The sequence below is a fragment of the Phocoena sinus genome, chromosome X (genome assembly GCF_008692025.1).
Source record: "Phocoena sinus isolate mPhoSin1 chromosome X, mPhoSin1.pri, whole genome shotgun sequence".
NCBI lineage: Eukaryota > Metazoa > Chordata > Mammalia > Artiodactyla > Phocoenidae > Phocoena > Phocoena sinus.
The window spans coordinates 115,376,769-115,400,084 of record NC_045784.1 but is presented as its reverse complement, the minus strand read 5'-3'; the positions used below and the strand labels follow the sequence as shown (position 1 = coordinate 115,400,084).

The 23,316-nt window shown below is 39.9% G+C and overlaps 1 protein-coding gene across 5 annotated transcripts in view; it reads right to left on the bottom strand.

The window, feature by feature from the left end:
- Positions 1-22,299, bottom strand: part of SLC9A6 (solute carrier family 9 member A6) — a 55,708-nt gene extending 33,409 nt beyond the window's left edge. The window contains exons 1-8 of one of the 5 annotated variants that reach the window (XM_032619499.1): positions 22,083-22,299; positions 19,596-19,836; positions 19,237-19,461; positions 10,290-10,489; positions 8,589-8,666; positions 8,221-8,297; positions 7,805-7,917; positions 5,455-5,560 (exon numbers count right to left, since the gene is read on the bottom strand). In XM_032619499.1, coding sequence (XP_032475390.1) covers positions 5,455-5,560; positions 7,805-7,917; positions 8,221-8,297; positions 8,589-8,666; positions 10,290-10,489; positions 19,237-19,405 — 743 coding nt within the window. In that variant the 5' untranslated portion in view covers positions 19,406-19,461; positions 19,596-19,836; positions 22,083-22,299. The other 4 variants (XM_032619498.1, XM_032619500.1, XM_032619501.1 and 1 more) reach the window with 4 other exon arrangements.
- Between the last annotated feature and the right edge of the window lie 1,017 nt (positions 22,300-23,316).

The window sequence follows — 23,316 nt, the reverse complement described above, 5'->3', positions numbered from 1 at the left end:
AAGACAAGCAATTAGAAGGGACACTCTCCATCTTGAACTCACAGTTCAAACCTAGTCTAAAAATACTTCTTTTAAAACAGTCGCCCCAGGAAGTAAATACAGCGGAGAAAATCACTGCTGCTAGTGGGTCTCTGGCAAGAGCACCTACCATTACTAAATCAGTTCTCATCTCAGTTAATTGAGGTGCCAGTGTTTTTATAATAAATCCAGACTCAAAGACATCATGCAAGTCATGTCGAAGAAAAGAAGCAGAAAAAACACATTCCGAAGAATATAATGAATTCTCCCTGTGGTTACTGCAATGTTTTTTATGGTTCAAGGCTAAAAAATGGCCTTGCTATACCATGTTTACCAAGTTCTCTTCATACCTCGCTGGTTAAACTAAAAAACAGAACAAAACAAAATAAAATCTAAGACCAAGCTAAAATTTCCTAATTTTACCTATTTTATTGAAGTATGACTCTAACATGAATTTCTGGTAATGGCATCTAGAAATTTCTGAGACTCAATCTGAATTGAAAAATTTAAACATTTGCATTTAAATCTTCAAAGTGACCAGATCATTTTGGGACTGGTAGATTTGATATTATTTCAGTGAATAGGAAATGGCCTTTAATGTCATGCTATCTTACCTACGCATAAAGGGCTCCACCACTGTAAATGAGATTTGACTACATTATAGCATGAAAATATAGCGGCTGGCTGGAGAAAAGAAAGGATATTGCTACAATAACCTTCCTCCCTGGCGATAGTTTTCAAAATGCTGGCAAGAACAAAATATCGATGCCACGCCTCCTGAGACTGCTTTCCCTGGATTGGTTCATGGAAATTCAAGATTCACACTAATCATTATTTTATTCTTTAATCACTAAAATGTATAAGAACACAGGAAAAGCATGGTGGGCTGAGAAGAGATGACAGGTTTGTTTTCTTCCTTTTCAGTCAAATGTTGGCCTCTGGATTGAAATCTTAATTCATCTTTTCTACATCAGTCAACATTTTATCTTGAGGCAGTAGCATTTTTATGAATACTTAAAAAAAATCCTGAGAGTAATACAATGTACAATTTAGGGGGAAAAAAATCACCCCATCATTCCACTACTCTGACAGATCTATTATTTTCCTTCTGTATTTCTTTCCCCTCTTTTTGTTACATGCATGCTATTTCATGTTTAGTTGTAATCATAGTGAACATATGGTTTTGAATTCTGCTTCTTCAACTGACAATGACATAAGAATTATTACAGTCTAACCATGGTTTTTTAAGACTTCAAAAATGATCCAAATGGATATAACATAATTTATTTAACCATTTCCTCTCTGTCGGACATTTAAAAGTTTTGCTTCTATTATTTTTGCTATTATAAATAACAGTGTGAAAGAACTTATTTGTGCTTTCTACAAATTTTGGACGATTTTCCTGTGCTACATTCCTAGAAATAGGGTATTACTATACCTATGGCTCCTTTTACATGTTGAACAATGGCTTTCAAATAGATCTGTATTACATTTCAGGAGGGAAATATGACATCTCTCAACGTTTTAGTGATCATATCCATTGGCCTAGAAATTCTACTTCTAAAAAATATCCTACAGAAATACTCTCAAGGATTCACACAGATTTACACATAAATATGTTCACTGCAGTGCTATTCGCAATAGTACGATATTAGAAAACACCAAATATTAATCAACAGGGGGTTGGAGAGGTAAATTTGTAGCGCATTCATACAATGGGATAATGGAGGTATTAATACAGTACAATGTCTACGTGAAAAAAGCAAGTTACAGAAAAGCATGTATAGTGCTATGCCTCTTTTTGTTTAAAAGTTAATATATTTATATGTATGCTAATATCCTAATGGAAAAAATCTGGATAAAAACCTTAATAGTGGTTATTTCTGAGAGCTGAAATTTCAGGAATTTTCTACTTTCTAAGTCAACTACTTTGAATATTAATTTTATTATCATAATGATAAAATATAAAAGAGTAGGTAATACCAATTTCAATGTCAACAACAATGTACAAGTGATATAGTTTTACAACTCCAGGGTTTCTCAATCCTGGCATTATTGATATTTGGGGCCAGATAATCATTTGTTGGGTGGTGGGTGCTGTCCTGTGTATTGAAGGATATTTAGCAGCACCCCTGGCTTCTACCCACTAGATGCCAGTAGCAACCTCCTCCCATTCATGATAACCAAAATGTCCCCAGACACTGCCAAATATCCCCTGGTTGGGGGGCGGGGGGCTGCAAAACTGTCCCCGGTTAAGAATGACTGTACTAGACCATTACCAGCAGTAACTATTTTCACTAACAATTTTTTTTCTTGTTAACTGAATAGGTAAAAATGGCCACTAATTTAATATGTATATCTCTGATAACCAGTAAAGTTAAAGAGTTTGTCAGCCATGTTTGTTTACTCACACTTATATTCTATAAAATGTAAATGACCCTAAAAACATATTTTAAAGTAGTATGAATTTAGGTCTCCAGGGTAATCATGGTATATCCATTCAGAGGTATGCTATGCAACCTAGACTTCATCTCTAACTAGATATGTATGACACTATATCAGTACACACGGCTCTACCTCATACAGCAATATATGAGGGAACCAGTTTCACTCCACCTTCACCAGATTAAAAGCATTAACGTTAACAAAAAAAAAAGTCACTGCTAACCTAACAGGTCAAAAAGCAAACAAAAGCAACTTCCAACATAAATTTCAAGAACAGATGTCTTAACCTGTTAATTGCCAAGCAGAAGTCCTTCAGAAAGGGGCCCCCCTCTTTGTAAAAGGCTGTTTCTATAGAATATACACATTAGAAAATCATCAAACAGAAATCAACACAAGGTAGACTATTTCTATCTAACGTACTTTTAGAGGCAAATGAAAGATGATGAAAAACATAACGCCGAGCACTCCAGCTAGTGACCTCCCATAGCCAGCAACATCACTGGTTTCCCTTCATCTTTTGGGCAGGAACTCATTTGCTCACTTCTATTAAGATACTTACACAGCTAATGATTCCCCGGGTATGATACTCTTTAGATACAGTCCTTCTCCACCACAGTTCCAGCAGACTATGGAATGAGTTAACTCATCGCCTGTGAATCTAGAATAGTACTAGCTATGTACCATCCTTAGGAAAATTGAGGAAAGAATCACTTGAATCGTTCTCTACAAGGCTTAAATTCTCTCACACGACCCTGTTTGAGAAAGGTTGCAACAGAAGGACAAGAAGTCCTTTCCTCTTTGTGAGAAGTGTAACGGAAAGGGCATTCTCTTTCTAACACATTTATTCTTCACCAACACTGATACGTACACCCCCAAGCTCAAAATTTTCTGATGAGTTTTCTTCTTTTAATACTATTCAACTGTTCTTGAAGTTGCAGGAAATAAGTTACTTTATTAATGGAAAAACTAAGGCACAGGGCACATCAGCTTAAGATAGGACCAGAAAGGAGATTTTTCTGACTCTTAATCCATTAGGGCAATGAGGAAGGAACACGTATTAGTAAACGATTAAGTAGCAGAATAATTATCTAGGATGGCGAATTGATGCTAAAAGTAACTGCCTGTACCCTATTCTCTTCGTCTGGTAGCACTGGTGATCTTACATGTTCTTATGTGCTGAAAACTTCAACAATCTTTGTAGCTTCATTTTCTTTTTATAACACGTAAGTTATAACCACACTATCCATTTCTTCCTCCGTTCAAACAATAGAAAACTTTTACTTTGCACCTATCATCCTTGAAGGTACATACATTTAGTATCAATATTAGTTCTAGCCTTTGGGCTTTATTTCTTAAATTAAATTTACATTAGTTGTAGACAGCTGCAAAAAAATCTGGCAATAAATATGGTGGAGGGGGTAGAATTTATATACATTACATTCACAAAAGAAGATTTGATCTTTTGCACAGCTTCATAAACAACATTTAAGGGATTAGTGTTACATCTCAGAAAGGATAATTTTCACTTTGCTGTTAGACAATGGGGGCAATCAAGCTGTGTAAACCAGAGTCAGTGACTGATTACTCTTTTATAGTTAATGAAGTGGAAATTAAGGAGAGAAATAAAAGTAAGGAGGAAAGGTGAAGGGGTTTTACTTCTCTCTTGTAGAAAGTTCTGGTGTGGAGTAAAGGCAACTGTCTATAGGATTAGATATTTGCTTAGCAGGAGTGAGTTGGCAGGACTGAGTTCCTCAGAGGTTCAGACCCATTCTTTCACCTGCAAACACCTTCTGGTAGCATGTATAGTAATTTCTACAACTAGATTAAAATATTGCTCATTTTCATTATCTTTAAAAAGTGTATTATTTAATACTTCTAAAAATTAAAAAGTTTCTGAAATTATGTTAAATAAGAGAAATATGAATTAAACTATGAGGTATTTCTCAATCATCAAATTGGCAAAGATACCAAAGTCTGACAAATACTCTGTTGGTGAAGCTATGAGGAAACAGGCACTCCCACAATTTGGTGGTTAAAATGCAAAATAGCATAATACCTTTGACAGGTAATTTAGCAATGTAACAAAATTACAAATGTATTTACCCTTTAAGCCACTCATCTCACTTCTGGGAATTTATCCCACCAATATACTAGTGCATGTATAAAACAGGTTAAGTTCAAGGTTAATCACTGCAGCATTATTTGGGATAGCAAAGAATTGAAAACCCTTTATGATTCCACCAATAGGAGACTGATTAAATAAACTATAGTACAGTTCATAGAATACTATGCGCCTGCAAACAAAGAATGAGAAAATTCCTTGTTTTGATACAGAAAGATCTCCAGAATATAGTTATGTGAGAGAAAGTCAGGTAGGTATAGAACATATACAGCATGCTACTTTTAAAATAAGAAATAAGAGGCAAATAAGAATATTTATTCATATGTGTGCTTACATTTGAATAAAGAAATACTAGGATACACAAGAAACTAATAAAATGGTTACCTATGTAAGGGGCTACGGGGACAGGTGGATGAGGACAGGAGTAAGAACGTGACTTTTCAATGTATACCTTTCTATATCGTTGTGATTTTTGAACCATGTGAATATATATGTACGCCCAAAATTTAATTTGATGAAAAACTAAAACGTCCATGTTATAATGTTAAAACATAATACAAAATTATACATACACTACAATCACAACTATGTAAAAATACTATGCATAGAAAAAAAAGAATTTTTAAAAATGTCCTAGAATGTTTACAGTAATTGTCTTTAGGTGTCAGGAGTACATATCATTTTTTTCCCTTCCTTTTCTTCCGTGCATTTTCCACGTTATCTATAAGTATATATTTCTTCAAGAGGAAAAAAATGCTTCAGTTTTTCAAATGTTTCCATTCATAATGCACTTCACTCAATAAGTGACTTTTGGTTCTTAGAACCCTAACATTCAATATACAGAATATAATAAGAAAACAAACACTTACGAAGATAGCACTATGGCAACAGCATCATTGAGGACACTTTCACCAAAAAGAAGTGCATAGAGTTCAACATCAACTTGAAGCTCGTGGAATATGGCAAGAACAGTCACTAGCAAGTAGAAAGAGTCAGAGGAATATTAAGACATTACAAATATAACATTTTTCCCTTCACAGATGACCGAAATAGCTATTTAGAAATTCATTCTTCATCTCAGAATTCAATCCTAATAAACATTCTCTTACCATATCAAAGATTCAGTAATTTTATGTCAATATTTTTCTTTTCCATAACTGTGTACCTGTAGTATCTCCCTTCTCTCTCTTACAAACAGCTGAAAATAACCTTGGAGGACTGAGTTGGCCTACATTCTTCACGCAAATGCTAATAATCTTGTCTTGTACATTTCTTTTCCATAAAAAATACATGCAGAATTTCTTACAGACCAGGTGATCATTAATCTTTGATGAAGAAAACTATTATGAAAAGCATTTCCTGCTGCAAACTTCATTTTTTCCTCGGAGTCTTACAACTCACTTCTATTTGACTTACAAATTTCAAGCACACCGGTTTAGCAAAGACAGTAGGAAATGAAAACACAAGTTTGGTTTTCGGTTGGGATAAAATTTATGACCAGAATTACAGCTGCTATATTTAACTTAATAAGAATCCAATCATCAGGCTATTACAGCTTGAGAAGAAAAAAAAACCTTCTCTTAGGAAACAATTACATGAGAATTCTTAGAAAATCAGAAGAGACTGAAGTTGCATTATAACTTTAATTGCTGAGTCACGTACAGCTCACTTGCTAAATAAACCCAAGCAGACATGAAAGATTATTATAACCAGAGTTGGGAGAGTCTCTTCAAATGCCAACCAAAAAACAGGAAGCTTGTATTTTAAAAGATATAGTTTCTACTGCAAAGCATTTCATCTGGAATATCCTGATATCAAAGCTAACCAAGAGAAGGAGAAAAGGAGGGCAGGAGCAATGCTGTAGAATTTTAAAAAGAGAACCTATGGCTCATCCTTCTATCAAGTGAACAACTGCAAAATAATAGAATTATTATATGGGCAAATACCTATATAATTCAGAAGAAATATAACTATCCAGCTTTATATAAGCAGAACAGTTTTGCTTGAGCCATCCAGGCAATACTCCCACCAAAACAAAACCAGTTTTAAGTAATGTAGCCAGTCCAACTGACTCAGGTTTCTCATGGATTTTGAAAAGTCGAGGACCTTGCTTCTAGTAAGAGAACATGGAAAACAGAGACCACTGGCTTCCTGCAAAAACCATCCCAACTTCATACTGATAATGGGAACAGCTACAAACAGTAAGGGGGCAGCCCTGACTATCTTTAAGGAGGCGATTTGCTTTTCAGTTCTAAAAATGCCAAACTATACAAATACCTCTCTAAAATGTCCTCTGAGCTTCTAAAATCATCTCTTATAGAGTACAGAGCATATTTTCCTACTTTCTATAACACTCTGTGTTATCAGAGTTAACATAGGAATTCAGAGATAACCTTTGACTATGCTGGATGATAATTAAAGATTATTAACTTACAAGGTCAAAGGGTAAAAGAGAACAAACCTCTACCAAGGATCTAAAATCTAGCATCAGTAAAAGAAAACTTGCATCTTTAGTTCAAAAAATGCAGTCTCTGCTCTTCAGCCTATATATTCTCTAAGTTCTTAATCTGAATGTAGCTGTGAAGCTCACCAATACTATATTAGAAAAACTACCATCTAACTCATCTAACTCAATACAATTAAATTCATTCTCTAGTCATGCTAATATCAAAACTATTTTATAATCCAAAAGCCAATTTTATAAAAACAATTCTTTAATGTATATTACTGCCCACCAATGACCCCAAATCACACTTGTTCTAGCACAACAGCCTTCTAACAATCATTTTAAAACTTTTTTTCTTACTCTTAAATGCAGATAGCTGAATGTAAACAGATTTTTAGGGATCTGTTTTCTAGAGGCTTGAAAGGAAATGTATAGTTATTACCCATCTTAACTAATATAGTTCATCTTCTATACCCAGTCACTAGGGATAGAGACCAACCTGAATTTCTGAAGAAAATACCTTACAGCCCTCATTTAAACATCATCAAATTGTGGACTAGTAATAGGAAATACAGTAAAAAGAAACAAATGTGTGCTTAAGCCAAAAGGAGCCATTAATTTTGTTTTTTTCCTCCACAGTTGGAAAGTATAGTAAGATAGGGAGTACCTAATCCTGAATTCTATACCTCAAAGGAAGAAATACGTACATGTGTGTTGATGGAAAACCACTGTACAACTTAAGTACTTAAGCTCCACACTCATGTAAAACATACCTGGATCAGTTGCTGATACGATGGCACCAAACAGCAGGCAATCTGTAAAGTAAAAATCTCCCGCAAGTTGTCCAGTTACTTTCATCAGTGTTACACAGCCATACATTATTGATCTGTTCAATAAACATATGTCTACTTTAGAAAAAAAATCAACTGTTAAAGAAGTTACAATACAGTAAGAACAGAAAGATGGGTCTACTGTAGTACTTTGTGACTAATCCCAAATTTACTGCATGTCATTTAAATATGGTAATGCCTTAGCCTTAAGGAAAATTCAAACAACTTATCTGTGTGAATACATTTTACTGCAAAAGTTCTTGGACACATTCAAGAATACAATACTGCAGAAGTCAAATATGTATTATTGTAAAATGATAATTTGAAGGCTAAAAGTGTTTTAAGCTTCAAGTACTTACCCAATTACAAAACAAGAAATTGCGGTTCCAAGAAAAGCATATGCTAAGATAGACCCAAGGTTTCGAAAGAAATGTCTCTGACGGAAAAAAAAAAAAGTTACACCGTGTTAGAATACTCACCAATTATTTAAAAAAGAAAAGGTTTTCTATTCTAGTGTGCTATGCTAATATTAAATGCATTATTCATTCAAGGAAATAAGTAAGAGAAAGAATTTTTGTATGGGCATAAACTTCAGCATGTCAAAAGGATAGGAGAGGGAGGAGGGAGGGGAACCTGGAAGGAACTGCCTGTTTCTGAAGGTGTCGAAGATGATAAAGCCCATGGAGTTTAAGGCTGTTCAAAGTATATGAAATACAAAAGCACTTACTCTTTTCAGACTATATCCCGCATAAAATATGATAGGAGGAAGTAATATGTTGAAAAATACTTCTGGATCAAAAGTAACCTGTTAAAATAAAGAGTTCTTTTAGATGAATTCCCTCAGAAGATTTCTTATTACATTATCAAATGAGCAAAAAGAAAAAAAGATTAAATGTTAAACTGGCAAAAGGCAAGAATATTACCACTGTGGTAAGTGAAAAATATTTCATATAGGATAGCTGTTATTCCACTTCTCAACCAAATGACAAGCAGATGATGGCGTTGGAACAATCAGTTAAGTCCTATCTGTGCAAAGTATCTTAAAATACTATGATAGCAAAAATTTTTTAAATAAGAGAAAGTATGAACATGTCTGCTTTAAATAAGAGACCCAAAACTGGCAACATAAAATTTGGGGGTACAGCATTGTTGTTGGCAACAGGAAACAGACTTCTTGCATAGGTAACATCTCTAAAGGTATATAACATAATATTGTGGTAAAAAGTTTCTGCACAAGTCAGATTTCTAGTCCTGACAGCCCATTCCTTTTTTTTTTTTGCGGTACGCGGGCCTCTCACTGTTGTGACCTCTCCCTTTGCGAAGCACAGGCTCCGGAAGCGCAGGCTCTGGAAGCGCAGGCTCAGCGGCCATGGCTCACGGGCCCAGCCGCTCCGCGGCATGTGGGATCTTCCCGGACCAGGGCACAAACCCATGTCCCCTGCATCAGCAGGTAGACTCTCAACCACTGCGCCACCAGGGAAGCCCCAGCCCATTCCTTTTAATACCTATTTCCTATAATAATACAGACGCCCCCTTCTGTTCATAAGGCTGTAGTATTTGACATGAACACAGAGCAGCTACACATACTCATGCTAAAATTTCATTTCCTAGAACTCTTAAGGAACTGGAATTTTCCACAGGTGGAAAAAAAACTCTTGCTGCAAAGTAAACTGTAAGTTTGTATGAAATTTTTAAAAGCATTAAAGATGGTCAGGAACACAACCAAGTAGCTATAAAAGCCAAGTCCTGCCAATGTAGAAGGCAGAAGTGGAGGCAAATGGCCAAGGGTGGGCGAAAACAGAGACATGAGCAAAGAGGCCCTGAGAAGCTTCAGGATGGCAACTATGGGGAGGACAGGAGAAAGCAACTCCAGGAATGTCTGGAAGCCAGTAAGACTGCAACCCAACCTACATCAAGCTTCACGCACACCATGGTACAGTACCTGATACTCAGGCTGAGGCCCCTGAAGTTGTGCCAGATTATGAATCAAAGAAAGATTAACTTGTGCTCAGCACAGAACACAATCAAGGCAAGAAAGAATTCAAAAAAATATTAATGGAATATTTTAGGTATTATCAAATAAACTCAATGTGCTAAAGTACTATAAAACTCTAAGGGCCATAAGCAAATTGAAAGAAACACTTATAAGTTCTGCTTCACTCAATACTGGTCACCATTTATTACAACTGTAAACACTACAGAGTGAAACAAAAAGGGTTGTAGTACTTAGCCTCAATCAGAAAAGCAAACTATAGACATGTCAATTTCCTTAGCCTTGCATTACATTCGTTAATTGAGGTTTTACTCCATTTGAAAAGACTGATTATTCTAAATATCATTAAAAATGCATTATTTTTCTCCTGAATCACTTTGCTGCTATTATATACCTTAAAAAAAATCCAAAGATTCCCTTTAACGAAGAACTTACCTTTCTAAGCATTTCATTATCTTGAACGTTATTGAGCTCATGTGAACTGATCTCTCCTTTCAGCGTATACTCATAAAATTTTCCACTAACATTTACCAATAAGGTAGTTGGGCTTGACTGCACTTCACAGCTCAGGGTCACATTATTCACATCACTTGGAACATGAATGCCATATCGAAGCACAAGGCCCACCAAAAGACCTGGAAATAATAAAAGAATAATATAAGCTCTTCTTTCAGACAGAGACTACTTCTTTTGTACCCCACACATACCTTTGAATTGATAACAGAAAACCTCTTATGATAGTCCCTTGTGATTCTAAACTCATTTTTAGACCAAATGAAGTTACACTTTAAAGTATTACTAAATTCACAAATCTAAGAGTTCGATATTCATATAAGCCAGTGGGACAGGAAGGGAAAACATTCCCTAGGGTAACAACGTGTATCATTGCGTCCCTAGATCAAGATATAAATAAGTGATTAGGAAGGTAACAAAATGAGGAAATACCTTCAAGTCATCTGTACACAGAATATGCTCCAAGGTGTCCCAACCTAACTGTGTAATCATGTTAGAAATGTGTTTACCACCTCCATCCATCAATTCACAAGACTTAAACACATGCATTTCTCAAGTTATTCCTAAATCACATGGCTGGCCAAATAACACAAATTTTACAAATTGGAAAGTCAATAATTTTTCTAGATTGATTGAGTTCTTCTAATACTAAAAGGTGAGATTTTAATTTTAAAATATGTTTCAAAATCAAAACATGGAACAGAAGTCCTGACTTTGACACTATGATGTCAATGTATTGCTGGAATTTTACTTAGATCATCATATTGACATTCAAATACGCACAATGATCTAGGTACTATAAACCTATACTGATCAAAATGTTTAATAATGATTTTATTGAGATAGAATTCTATACAAAGTTTACCCTTTTAAACTGTACAATTCAGTGGCTTTTAGTATATTCGCAAAGTTGGATATTGATCACTACTATCCAATTCCAAAACATTTTCATTGCTCCACAAAGAAACCCTAGACCTATTAGCAGTCACTCTCCATTTCCCCCACCCTGACTCCCATCCCCTGGCAACCACAAATCTACTTTTTCTCTATGCCTATTCTGGACATTTCATATAAGTAGAATCCTACAATATGTGACCTTTTATGTCTGGCTTCTTTTACTTAGCATAATGTTTTCAGGGTTTTCCATATTGCAGCATGTATCAGCGCTTCATTCCTTTTTACGGTCAAATAATGTTCCAGTGTATAGATATACCTCAACTGCAAATTGAACTCAAACGTCTGGAACTTTCCTTAACTCCACTATTAGTGGCATTTTACCTTCCTGTCTCCTTTCTCCTTTCTCTTTCACCCTAACCAGTCAGCCTTTCTTTTAATATATATGATTGGACTACTATGCTAAGTAGGCCCCCGGGGTTCGCAAATGAAAACAAGGTCCCGCCTTCAAGCAGCTCTCAGTCCAGTTGGTGAAAACAGACTGAATAAACAATTATAACACGATGTGTGTGTGTGTGTGTGTGTGTGTGTGTGTGTGTGTGTATATACACACACACACATACACATATATACAAGGTATTATAAAAACAGAAAAGATGTACCTAAGCAAGCCTGAGGGAGTGGGACATTAGGAAAGTCTTTCCAGAGGTATCACCTAAGCAAGTAACAAAGTAAGAGAAAATGGTTGTCTAGGTAGGAGGAATAGTAGTACATACCCAGTCAAGGAAGAGTGAGAAAACACAGCCCGTTTAGGGGATCATAAATAGTTCAGTATGGCTGGGATATAAAGTGGCAAGAGTTGAGGTGTGAAACAAGAGACCTCACGTGTTGGGGAAGGGAGTGTAGACTTTGTCCTGAAAGCAAAAGGAAGCCACAGAACCATAGATGTCAAAGGGCTTGACATCAGATTTTTATTTTAGCAAGACTGGTCTAGACTACAGAGGTTCAGAAAGGCCAGATAGAAGGCCACTGAGGTCATTCACGCACTAAGAGTGCAGGGCCTAATCTAAGAGAGCAGAGATAGGGAGAGAGGGGGATTTTTTTAGAAAGTATTATCTTGTAGAAGGATGTGGTGACTGACTGGACGGGGAGGAAGGGAGATGAAAAACTAAGAGGAACCTAAATTGACTTGGCAACTAGGTGGGTAAGCTGGCCTAGGCAATCGGGGGGTAGGAGGGCCAGTCAGTGGGACAGGGAACAGACTTACAGGGGGAAATGCACAGCTCCGTTTTGGACATGTTGAGTTTGATGTACCTGTGACACATGCACAGTTGAGTATGTGGGATCCGGACCTCAAGGAAGGGGGTGGATCTGGACTGGAGATATACACTTAGCAGTCATAAGATGGTTGAAGTGAAGCACAGATGGGATTACTTAGGGAGCAAACAAAGCGGGAAGAGGACTATGGATATATGCTCGGAGTTTTATGCCAAAATTAAGGGGTTGGTAGAGGAGAAGGAGATGATGAAGGACTCTAAGAAAGAAAAGCCACAGGAGTAGGAAGAACAGAGGAGGAAGTGGTGAAAACTAGTAAATGCTGCAGCAAAGTCGAGGAAGACAGGCATTAAGAAGTGTCCATTGGGTTTGGCAACAAGGAGGTCATAGGTGACCTTGCTAAGAGCAGTTTGAGTGAAGAGGTGGGAGCAGAAGCCAGACCAGAGTGGGAAGTGATAAATTAGAAACGGGGAGTATAAGAGCAGTAGTTGGCTGAGAAGGGAGGAGGAAGCAGAGATGAAGGATCCTTCTGGTCAACTTACAGTCACATGTATTTTTTTAAGTGAGCAGCAACGAGTAACTGGTAAACAGTACAATGACATCGACCCTAAAAAACGTTTTAACAAAGGTTCAGATTTAAAATAAATGAAAGATAAAATATTTGCAAATCATATCCTGATAAGGGGCTAATATCCAAAATATATAAAGAACTCATACAACTCAAAACCAAAATAACAATCTGATTAAAAAATGGGCAGAGGATCTAAATAGACATTTTTCCAAAAAAGACACACAGATGGCCAATGGTACATAAAAAGATGCTCAATATCACTAATCATCAGGGAAATGCAAATCAAAAGCACAATGAGATATCACTTCACACCTGTTAGAATGGCAATTATAAAAAAGAAAGAATGGCAAGTGTTGGCAAGGATGTGAAGAAAAGAGAACCCTTATGTGCTGTTGGTGGGAATGTAAACTGGTGCAGCCAGTATGGAAAACAGTATGGAGGTTCCACAACAAATTTAAAAAAGAGCTACTATATAATCCAGCAATTGCACTTTTGGGTACTTACCCAAGGAAAATGAAAACATTAACTCAAAAAGATATACGCACCCCTATGTTCATTGCAGCATTATTTACGATAGCCAGGATATGGAAACAACCTAAGTGTCCACTGATGGATGAATGGATAAGATATGGTACATATATACCATGGAATATTATTTAGCCATGAAAAAGAATGGAATCTTGCCATTTGAAACAACATGGATGGAGCTCAAGGGCATTATGCTAAGTGAAATTAGTTAGACAAAGAAACACAAATACCATATTCTCTCTCTTATATGTGGAATCTAAAAAAAAAATAAAAAACAAAGCTCAATAGATACAGAGAACAGATTGGCGGTTGCCAGAGACATGGGGATGGGGATGGGGATGGGGATGGGGATGGGAGGTGGTAGAAATGGGTGAAGGGGGTATAAATTTATTTAAAATTTAAAAATAATAAATGAAAGATACACTTTGAAAATATCTCACCTCCAAAAAAAGAAACAAAATTAAAAAGTGATGGCTGGATATCAACCGTGTTTGATAAACATAACCTGGGAGAGAAAAGGCTATCAATCCATAGTCATCCTGCCTATATGATATAGGAACAGCTCTTTTCTCTACTATCTCACAAGACCTTCTAATTAAGATGTTCAGTAGTAGTAAGTTGTCGCATTACATTTATGTGTAAAAATCACAGTTAAGCTACTACAAACAGTAAAAATATCAGCATAAATTCTTTCCATATCCCCAAGCTTGACTGTGTAAGGAAGAGTACCCACTGGTTCTACCGCGCCCTGACCCAATGCTGAAATGTCACTGGGTGCCCTGAGGAGGGCTCAGCACTTGGACAAATCTGAAACACACACCTTGACAGTTAGAACACCAGCAAGGAGAACAATTACTTAGGTTGGAAAAAATCAAGATCCTTTTATAAAAGCATCAGACAGCTGAAAAATTGGAATTTCTTTGAATACAGTTGACAGATCAAGTTAACTTGGGTTCTGTGAAAGGTCAAATCCTAATCACAGAGTTAAAGCAATTCTCACTAAACAGAAAGTACACAAAAGGAGTGCTTTGTTAAGGGGATAAGGCAGAAAATTCTAGCCTCCTACATAGATAGAGGCACAAAAACTACTGATATCATGAAATTTAAAATTATCACTAACAGGCAACAAAGAGTACAATCACAAAGAGATATCTTTCACAAAACAGAGAAGTCCCATTCCTCCTACACATTCCTGACCCTCTTGTGCTGGAGACCCTCCCAGGGATACAGAACTCAGTATCACCCAAGGCTGCAACACTGTATGAGTCTCACAGTGGAAATTGGTTTTCTAATGGATTTCAGCACATTCTTCCAGATTATCACACTAGAAGCCTCTAATAGTCAAAAATATGGAAGGAACATCACTGGGGTATTGAGTGCGGCCAAAATTGATAAGATTTCTACAGATTGAAAAGTGTATGTATGTGTGTGTGTATTTATTTATGTGTGTGTGTATGTACATATATAACACTTATCTACTTCTTGAAGAATGCTGTTAGATTCTGTCTGAAAAGCTAATTGAACTACTACAAATCTCTCAGTCATTATTTTCTCAACTATAAAATGGGGATAAATGACTTGCCCAACATTATTTGGCATTAAGTGGCAAAACCAGAACTGAAATCTGGGTTTTCTATTTCCAAAGTCTCTATAATTTTCTAATCACCTGCTTGCTCTCTCATCACTACTAACTTGCTCTCTGGTGATTATGTCTCCATTCTCTCATAAGCTTCCCTCACAACTCACCTCCAAAACCCCTGTAACTTTAAGTGTTAACTCCCTTCATATCCAACCTTATTAAATTTAGTACAGTAGAGTGTAGGAGAAAAAGCACAAGTTTGGAAGGCAGATAGAAGTATGAATTCTGGCTCCATCAAGTTCTAGTCTGTGATCCTAGGGTACATAACTTCTCACTGAACCTCAGTTTCCTCATATGTAGTGATGATACTACTAACCTGTTTTGTCTTTATAGATAAGTTTTATCTCTTCAACATGAAGCAATATGGTTTAAGGGGCTAACAGAATGGGGCTCCTGAGGCCGATTGACTGTGTTTGAATCCTGCCTTAATACTTACAAGTTATGTGACTTTGGGCAGGTCATTTAACCTCCCTGTGCCCCAATTTCCTCATCTGTAAAATGGGAAAGATAATAGTACCTGTCTCACAGGGTCGTTATGAGGTTTAAATGAGATGATATTTGTTGAGCACCTAAGCAGTGTCTAACACATTATAATGCTCAGTAAACACTACCTATTCAGTCACTAGATTGTAAGTGCTTTGAGGACAGGGATGATGACTCATATCTGTATTTCTCATCATATCGCATACATCAAAGACACTTAATAAATATTTATTGATAAATCGCATTAGTTAAACCTAGGACTCTGGATGCTGTAGTTTAAGGCATAATAAATATTGCTTCCCTGTCTTCTGATTTTTATACCATCTGTAAGCATACTGCAGTGAGTGATCACTTTTCAGACTTACTAACGGTGACTCACTTTTAAGCTTCTTAAGCAAGCTAGCCCAATAAACAGAACACTTGGGTGCTTCGACATTGTAACTGGGGCAATTAGGCTATATTACAATCTAGAAACTGACCACATTGGCAACTTAATCTCTCTCTCTCTTTTTACCCCGGCTTCTCAAAAAAATAAAGGAGAAGCTTATTTTAAGTAGCATTTTTCTGGGATTTAGAGCTAAATCATCAGTGGGCTGAATCTTGGAGGTCTGGACATTCCCAGAGTAAGAAGCCCTTTCATCTGGAAGTCAAGCTGAAAAATAAAGGTCTTAAAATAATATATTAACGTAACAGCTATAATGGTACAAGAGTCGTAAAAATAGGTAAATGGCAGATGGTAATTAGGATTAGAAAATGTCCATTTCCATGGCAGTGAAAATACTTTGACCCAGCCCCATCTTTTCTCAAACTGGACTTGAGAGTTGGTCAGGAGGCTGTTCATCCACAGCCCCCATCACCCATATTGAGAAAATGAGACAGGCTAAAGAATGCCAAGTCGTGGCAAATCAACCCAATTCGACTCACAGATAACACTCTTTCACTTTATATTCCACAAGAGATACCCTTGCTTTTCCTTCACAAAATACCAACACTAAGGTACTCCATCACTTTTCATTAACTTAGAAACATCAGGGAAAGCAATCAGTAATCCCACTTTTCTCCTTTAGCCCAAGAGTTAGAGGAGGTTAATGATTATCAACAACCAAAGAGCAAATATTTTCAGGGAAATTCTAAGTCCCTATTTGATTTTTATAAAAAATACTATATCTGCCTCTTAACTTACAAGACTGAATAATTAAAAGAACTATTCTGAGCCTAACCTGAGAAAATGCAGTTATAACAGCAATAATAATAATAGTATTGCAGCTCTCATATAATGAGCATTTACTTAGGGGTCAGGTACTAAGCTAAAAACATTTCTTCCTCACAATAATGCTACTATCATTGTTCCTAACTTATAGATGACAGTGTAAGAAGGTAAGGGACTTGCCTAAGATCACACAGAGTTATTGGCATAGTAAGACAGGAACCCAGGTCTGACTCTAAAGCAGGGGTTGGAAATCACAGTGATGGTCTGTTTTTGTATGGTCCAAGAGCTAAGAATGGCTTTTAAATTTTTAAAGGTTTACAGAAAGGAAAAAAACAAAACAAAGAAGAAAATGCAACACATTTTCACAACACAGAGATTGATGTGATCCACAAAGCCGACAATATTTACTCTCTGGCCCTTTACAGAAAAAATCTGCAGACCTCTGGTCTAAAGCCTTACATCTTTAACCACTTCATCACACTATATCTCTCTACAGGAAAGAGGTTTCTGTGATCAGTTCCTTCTTTTAACACCGTAATACTTACTTGGCATTTAATGGAATTTAAGATGCCTTTATTTTCTTTATATGACCTGTCTACCCAAGAAGGATAAGTTCCTTGAAGGTGGGGATCACATACTTCTTTGTATTTTCTGTGCATAACATAGTAGGCTGAGTAGCAAAGGTTTGTTGAGGACAGTAAATAAATCACATACAGGTATACAGAGAAATTATATAGAGATATATAGCTTATCTGGCTAATTTAGCTTAAGGAGCGCTGCAAATAGAATGCAAAAAAACCCCCATGAAATATGAAAACCACCCAATATGTCTAAAAACTAAGAATCCTAGGGAGCAAAGATATTTTGCACACAGGCTTAGAATTTTATTACCTTACAAATGAAAAATAATCCTGAGTTCCTGCATTTTCCTGATGGACACAACTACCTTTCCTTGCTATGCTACCCTTGAGCTGCACATTCCAGAAGCCTGTATTTACTGGAAAGGGGCGGGGGGGGGGGGGGTGAGGCGTGTGTGGAGAAAGGTCCTTTTGTGCCAGGGCTTCTCCCACCTATCTGCAAGCCTGAGACACAAAGCTCAACAAGCTCATCAGTTTAAGCCTGTTCCAAATGAAGATAATCTTCACTCGTGTACTGCACAGAAAGGACTGTTTGTCTGCCCTCATCTCTCCAGCCATATATGCCTCCGCGGTCATCTCAGATTAAGACAGTCAGCAATATGCATCTTTTCCTCTCATGAGGCCAAAATGCCTCCGAGTCCATGGTTTGATTTGCCCTTCTCTCCTCATGACCAAAAAATAAAGATAAATAAGAAACCTCGCAAAGAAAGCACACTAAGACACAAGAACTGAAGCCATTTACTCAACGATCTGTCAATAATCTTATGCTACCAGCAAGTCACCCATAATACCGCATATGCGTGGTGTTCCTAATTACTGTTTGGCCGAACTGTCCTGATCATCCTACAGTACAACATGCTGCTGGAAGATCTTTACCTCTTGTCCTCACCGCGGCACGGCCTGAATTAGAAGAGGCAACCATACGTATCCATATCAGATATTACAGGCATAGTACAATACATCAGAACGTCATCAAAAATGCCCTAAGCCTTCTTTGGCTTCTTTCCTGTTCAGGTTTTTACTTGGGGTACACGGGAGTCAGCTTTTCATTCTCAGCCTCCAAAGGACAGGGCGTAGCAAGATCTGGGTGATGGGGACAGGTGGACTCTGGCTCCAAAAGAACGTCAGATGCTGAGCAGCAGAGATACTACTGCAGCTTCAATGGACCTTAAACGAACTGACACCCAGAGAAATGGATCGCTATGCTGGCTTCCCCTCCCCCAGTCCTCAGTCTAATCTGAGACACCGCACCCACTCCCTTCCCATCCTCAGTCCCAGGTCCCGAGCTCGGTAGGCAGAGGCGGAGGGGGTGGCGGGTGCGGAAGAAAAAGGGGGTGGGGTCGGAGGAAAAAAAGGTGCGGACCGGCAGAGGAAAGGGGGGCGCGAGGCGGAGAAAACGGGGGGCGAGGCTGAGGAGGAAACGGGGTAAGGCAGAGAAACGAGGGGCATAGCAGAAAAAAAGGAGCGCGAAGGAGAGAAACGGGGGTGGGGGAGAAAGGCGAGACGGAAAATGGAAGGAATTGGAAGGGGAGCCGAACGTAGGCCGTGCAGGGCCAGGAGAGGAGGCGAGGCAGCCGGGTAGCAGAGAAGGGGGGGAGCGCCAGGGGCGGACACGGGCTTGAGGCACTTGCCATAAATCATAGCCAGGCCGGTTTCGTGCAGGAAGCGGGCCCGGCGGTGCTTGAAGAGCCAGATCGTGAGAATGGTGAGCGTGAGCAGCAGGATGAAGATGAGCAGATTGGCGCTGTCCTGCCGGTGGCTCTCCTCCGCCTGCTTCTCTGACACGATCTCCTCGTCCATGGCTCTCGCTTCTCCGCCAGCGCCGTCCGAAGCCCCGGCCCAGCCAAAGACTCCCACTGCGAGGAGCAACCAGAGCGGCAGCGTGAGCCGGCGGGCCCGGGGGCCACCGCCGCCGACGCCGCGGCGGAGGGGCGCCCGCAGCCAGCCGCGCCGAGACATAACTCCCCCCGCCCCCGGCCCCGCTCCTCACCCGCAGTCGCCGGCTGTCGGACCACTCCCCGAGGCCTCACGGGAAAGGGGCGGGGCCCCAGGGAAGCCGTCGGAGCGCGCGCCGCCGCCGCCGCCGCCGCCGCCGCCGCTCTTAAAGGGGACGCGACACTCCCAGCGCGCTGGGCCCCAAGCCTTTGGCCTTCTGTCCCCCACTGCACCAGCTCCCCGCTCAGGCTCCGCTGCCAGGCAATGAAAGACCGTCGAATCTAGCCCACTGCCTTCTGGAAAAGAAACCTGGGCTCAGCGTAATCAAAGCGTGGCAGATTGCGCTCTGTCTAGTTCGATCCTATTCTTAGAGCTCTCAGGGGAATCGATCTTTCATAACCCATCTCAATATTGTCCCCCAGTGTCTCTTAACAGGATAAGAAGTTGTCCTCTTGGGAAGGGCCTAAATCCCCATCTGTAATTTAAATCGGATTCTGTTTATTCTGTCCTCGTAGGGAAAAAAAACAACAGCACTGTAGTAGTTCACAAATAATTGACTCAAAGGCAAGGATTATGTGTGTGTCTGTATGCTCGGTTTTCTCTACACATAAATTACCTGGTGTGAGTCATCTCTTGCAGAGAAAGTCTTCAATCTCACAAAGATTCAATCGGTTTGTGCTCAAATTCACCCATGCTCCAAACACTCCCCTCCCTCCCCAGGAAGAAATCTTTTGTGCTGTGATCAGTTTCTCCTTCCCCTCTTGCTCCTTTCCCCTTCTATCTTAAAGCAGATCTCCCCAGCTCAGAAGCCACCTTTGACACCATATCTCATCTCTCTTCCTCAAAGGGTATTTTCCCTGTTCTCAGCCTCTCAACCTTGCACACCAGAATTTTCACAGTCCTCACCTCTTTGAGAACAGCGGATTTCTATTTTCTCCATTCTCCTCAGATCACTCATTAGTCTTTGTGGGCTTTTTGTTCCCTCTAGACTTTCTCTAGAATGTTTCATTTCTACCTCTGCAGGAATGAACTCCAGATCCCAAGTCCTGACCTGCCACCCTCCCTTCAGGCCTCTACCTGTTGGATGCTGAGCATATCCTGCTGAGGCTCCTACCAATCTCCAAAACTAAAAATGTTTTTAAATGAGCTCATTTTACCCCTACTGACATATAGTCTTTCTCAATTCTTTCATACCATTGATGATACTAGCTATCAATCCAATTCCTATCATTCTGCCTAGAAGTCATGATTCTCAAACGTTTTGGCCCCATTACGGCCATATAACCTCTTTGCTAAGGCAAACAACATCCAGGCAACTCCCAGCTGTCCCAGTGTGGATTCACTCCCATTAACCAGCTCATTAAGTTCTGTGAGGATGGTGAGCTAAAAAAAAAAAAAAAAAGTGCTGGAATGGTGCTTAAGTCTGAATTCTATCCCTGTTGGGTCAGGAGCTGTGCCAGTGACTGAGCCCAGTCTCTCCTCTTAGTACCTGGGTCTGCCTGTCCCTTCCCAACCTCATGGCTGCCCGTCCCCTATACCCTGCCTCCAGCCTAACCTCACTGCCCTGTGTGAACAGGGCTGGGCTGTGTAGAGACAAGAAACCCAAGTGAGGATCCTTCCCAGTCTCCCCACTGCCCCCCTGCCCCAGACCTATCTCTGTCACCCCAGAAGACCTAGCAAAGGAGTATCCCCGCTTCTTCAGGCCTAACCACCCAACCCAAGGCTGTTTTGCCCCGGCACAAAACCATTTTTCATTCTCCTAGTGTTTGGAGCTCAAGAAAAAACCAAAACAAAACGAAAGCCACAGATTGCTTGCCTGGCGGGAGTTAACAAACGTCTCCAAGCTCCAGACTCTACCTCTGTTTACTGGCCCCAGCGATTTAGTATCCCCACTCTCACCCTTTCCCCAGCAACCTCGTTAGAGCAGAGTTCCAGGAGGAATCTTGAGAGGCCGATAATTTTATCAGGCAGGCCAACTCCATGAGCCCTTGGCTCCCCTCAGAATGTACTTCTTTCTCAACCCAACAGTGCCCTGTGTGCCTCTCGCCCTCCAGTTTCTCCTCTCAGTACTGCTGCCCCCTGCCAAGCCTTGTCATGTGCTTTCTGGAGTACCCTCCACTAGGAACAAACTGCCCAGCCCTCACAGTTGCTGCACCGATGCCCTCTCCATCTCCTCCTTTTCCCGGTACCTGAATCTTGCTCAGGACATCACAAGCTCTGCCGCTGTTTCAAGTGGAGGCTGCTTATTTCCTCACCACTCCACTGTCCTACACACACACACACACACACACACACACACACACACACACTCACGCTCACGCCCAGTATCAGGTGGCCTGAAGGAGGAGCGGGAACTCCGCTCACTCCCCATTGATTGTTGTTCCAGGCTCCTTACTGCTCCACCCTGCCTCGAAGCGCTAACACCCTCTCCTTTCCCGGTCTTCTAACGACTTCCTGGTCTCTCTCGCACTTTCACCAAGCACTTGGGTATCTGCTTCACAGCTTCCTCTCCCCTCCCCCCCACCGCCCCGCGCCTACCCACCTCAGCCCCGCCTTCGATGCTCGTACAGGTAAGTCACACGGAATTCGAGACTTGCCTCCTTTCTTACTGGGAAAATCAAGATCCTCAGGAAAATAGTCCTCACCGTCCTCACCGTCCTCAGCCTGCGGTCTCCCTTCAATATACCAACAGTGCCCACGCATTCCTCCTGCCCTCCAGCCTCAGTGCTAGAGCTGTTCCCTCCTCCCTTATGAAACGTAAGCCCCAGTTTACGCTCCGCATCCCGCCACCTCCTTCCTGCCTCTTCTAGGACCTACTCCAACTGTCATCTCCCTCCACCATCTTCAGCGACTCCTTCTCCACCCCCTTCCTGTTCTCTAAAACCGCCTTCAGGTCTCTTTTAAGAAACAGCACCCCGCCCGCGCCCCTCCAGTCCACACGCCCCTCTTCTACCGCAGCATTTCTCTCCTCCCGTTCAGACCGAGCTTCTCAAAAGAGTCGTCTGCACTGCCGCCTGTTTTGGTATGGCATGCTTTTGACATTTTTTAGTGGTTGAAAAGTAAAATCGAAAGAAGACTTTTCTGACACGTGAAAATCCCGTGCGATTCATATCGCAGTGTCCACCAGTAAAAGTTGACTGGACACAGATATGCCCATTTGTTCACTGATTGTCTGTGGTAGCTTTAGGACTACAAGGCAGAGTGAGTGGTTGCAAAAGAGACTGTGTATTAATCTCCAAAATTTACAAGCAGCTCATGCAGCTCAATATCAAGAAAACATACAACCCAATCCAAAAATGGGCAGAAGACCTAAATACACATTTCTCCAAAGAAGATATACAGATTGCCAACAAACACAGGAAAGGATGCTCAACATCACTAATCATTAGAGAAATGCAAATCAAAACTACAATGAGGTATCATCTCACACCAGTCAGAATGGCCATCATCAAAAAATCTACAAACAATAAATGCTGGAGAGGGTGTGGAGAAAAGGGAACCCTCTTGCACTGTTGGTGGGAATGTAAATTGATACAGCCACTATGGAGAGCAGTATGGAGGTTCTTTAAAAGAAACTAAAAATAGAGCTACCATTCGACCCAGCAATCCCACTACTGGGCATATACCCTGAGAAAACCATAATTCAAAAAGAGTCATGGACCACAATGTTCATTGCAGCTCTATTTACAATAGCCAGGACATGGAAGCAACCTAAGTGTCCATCCACAGATGAATGGATAAAGAAGATGTGGCACATACATACAATGGAATATTAC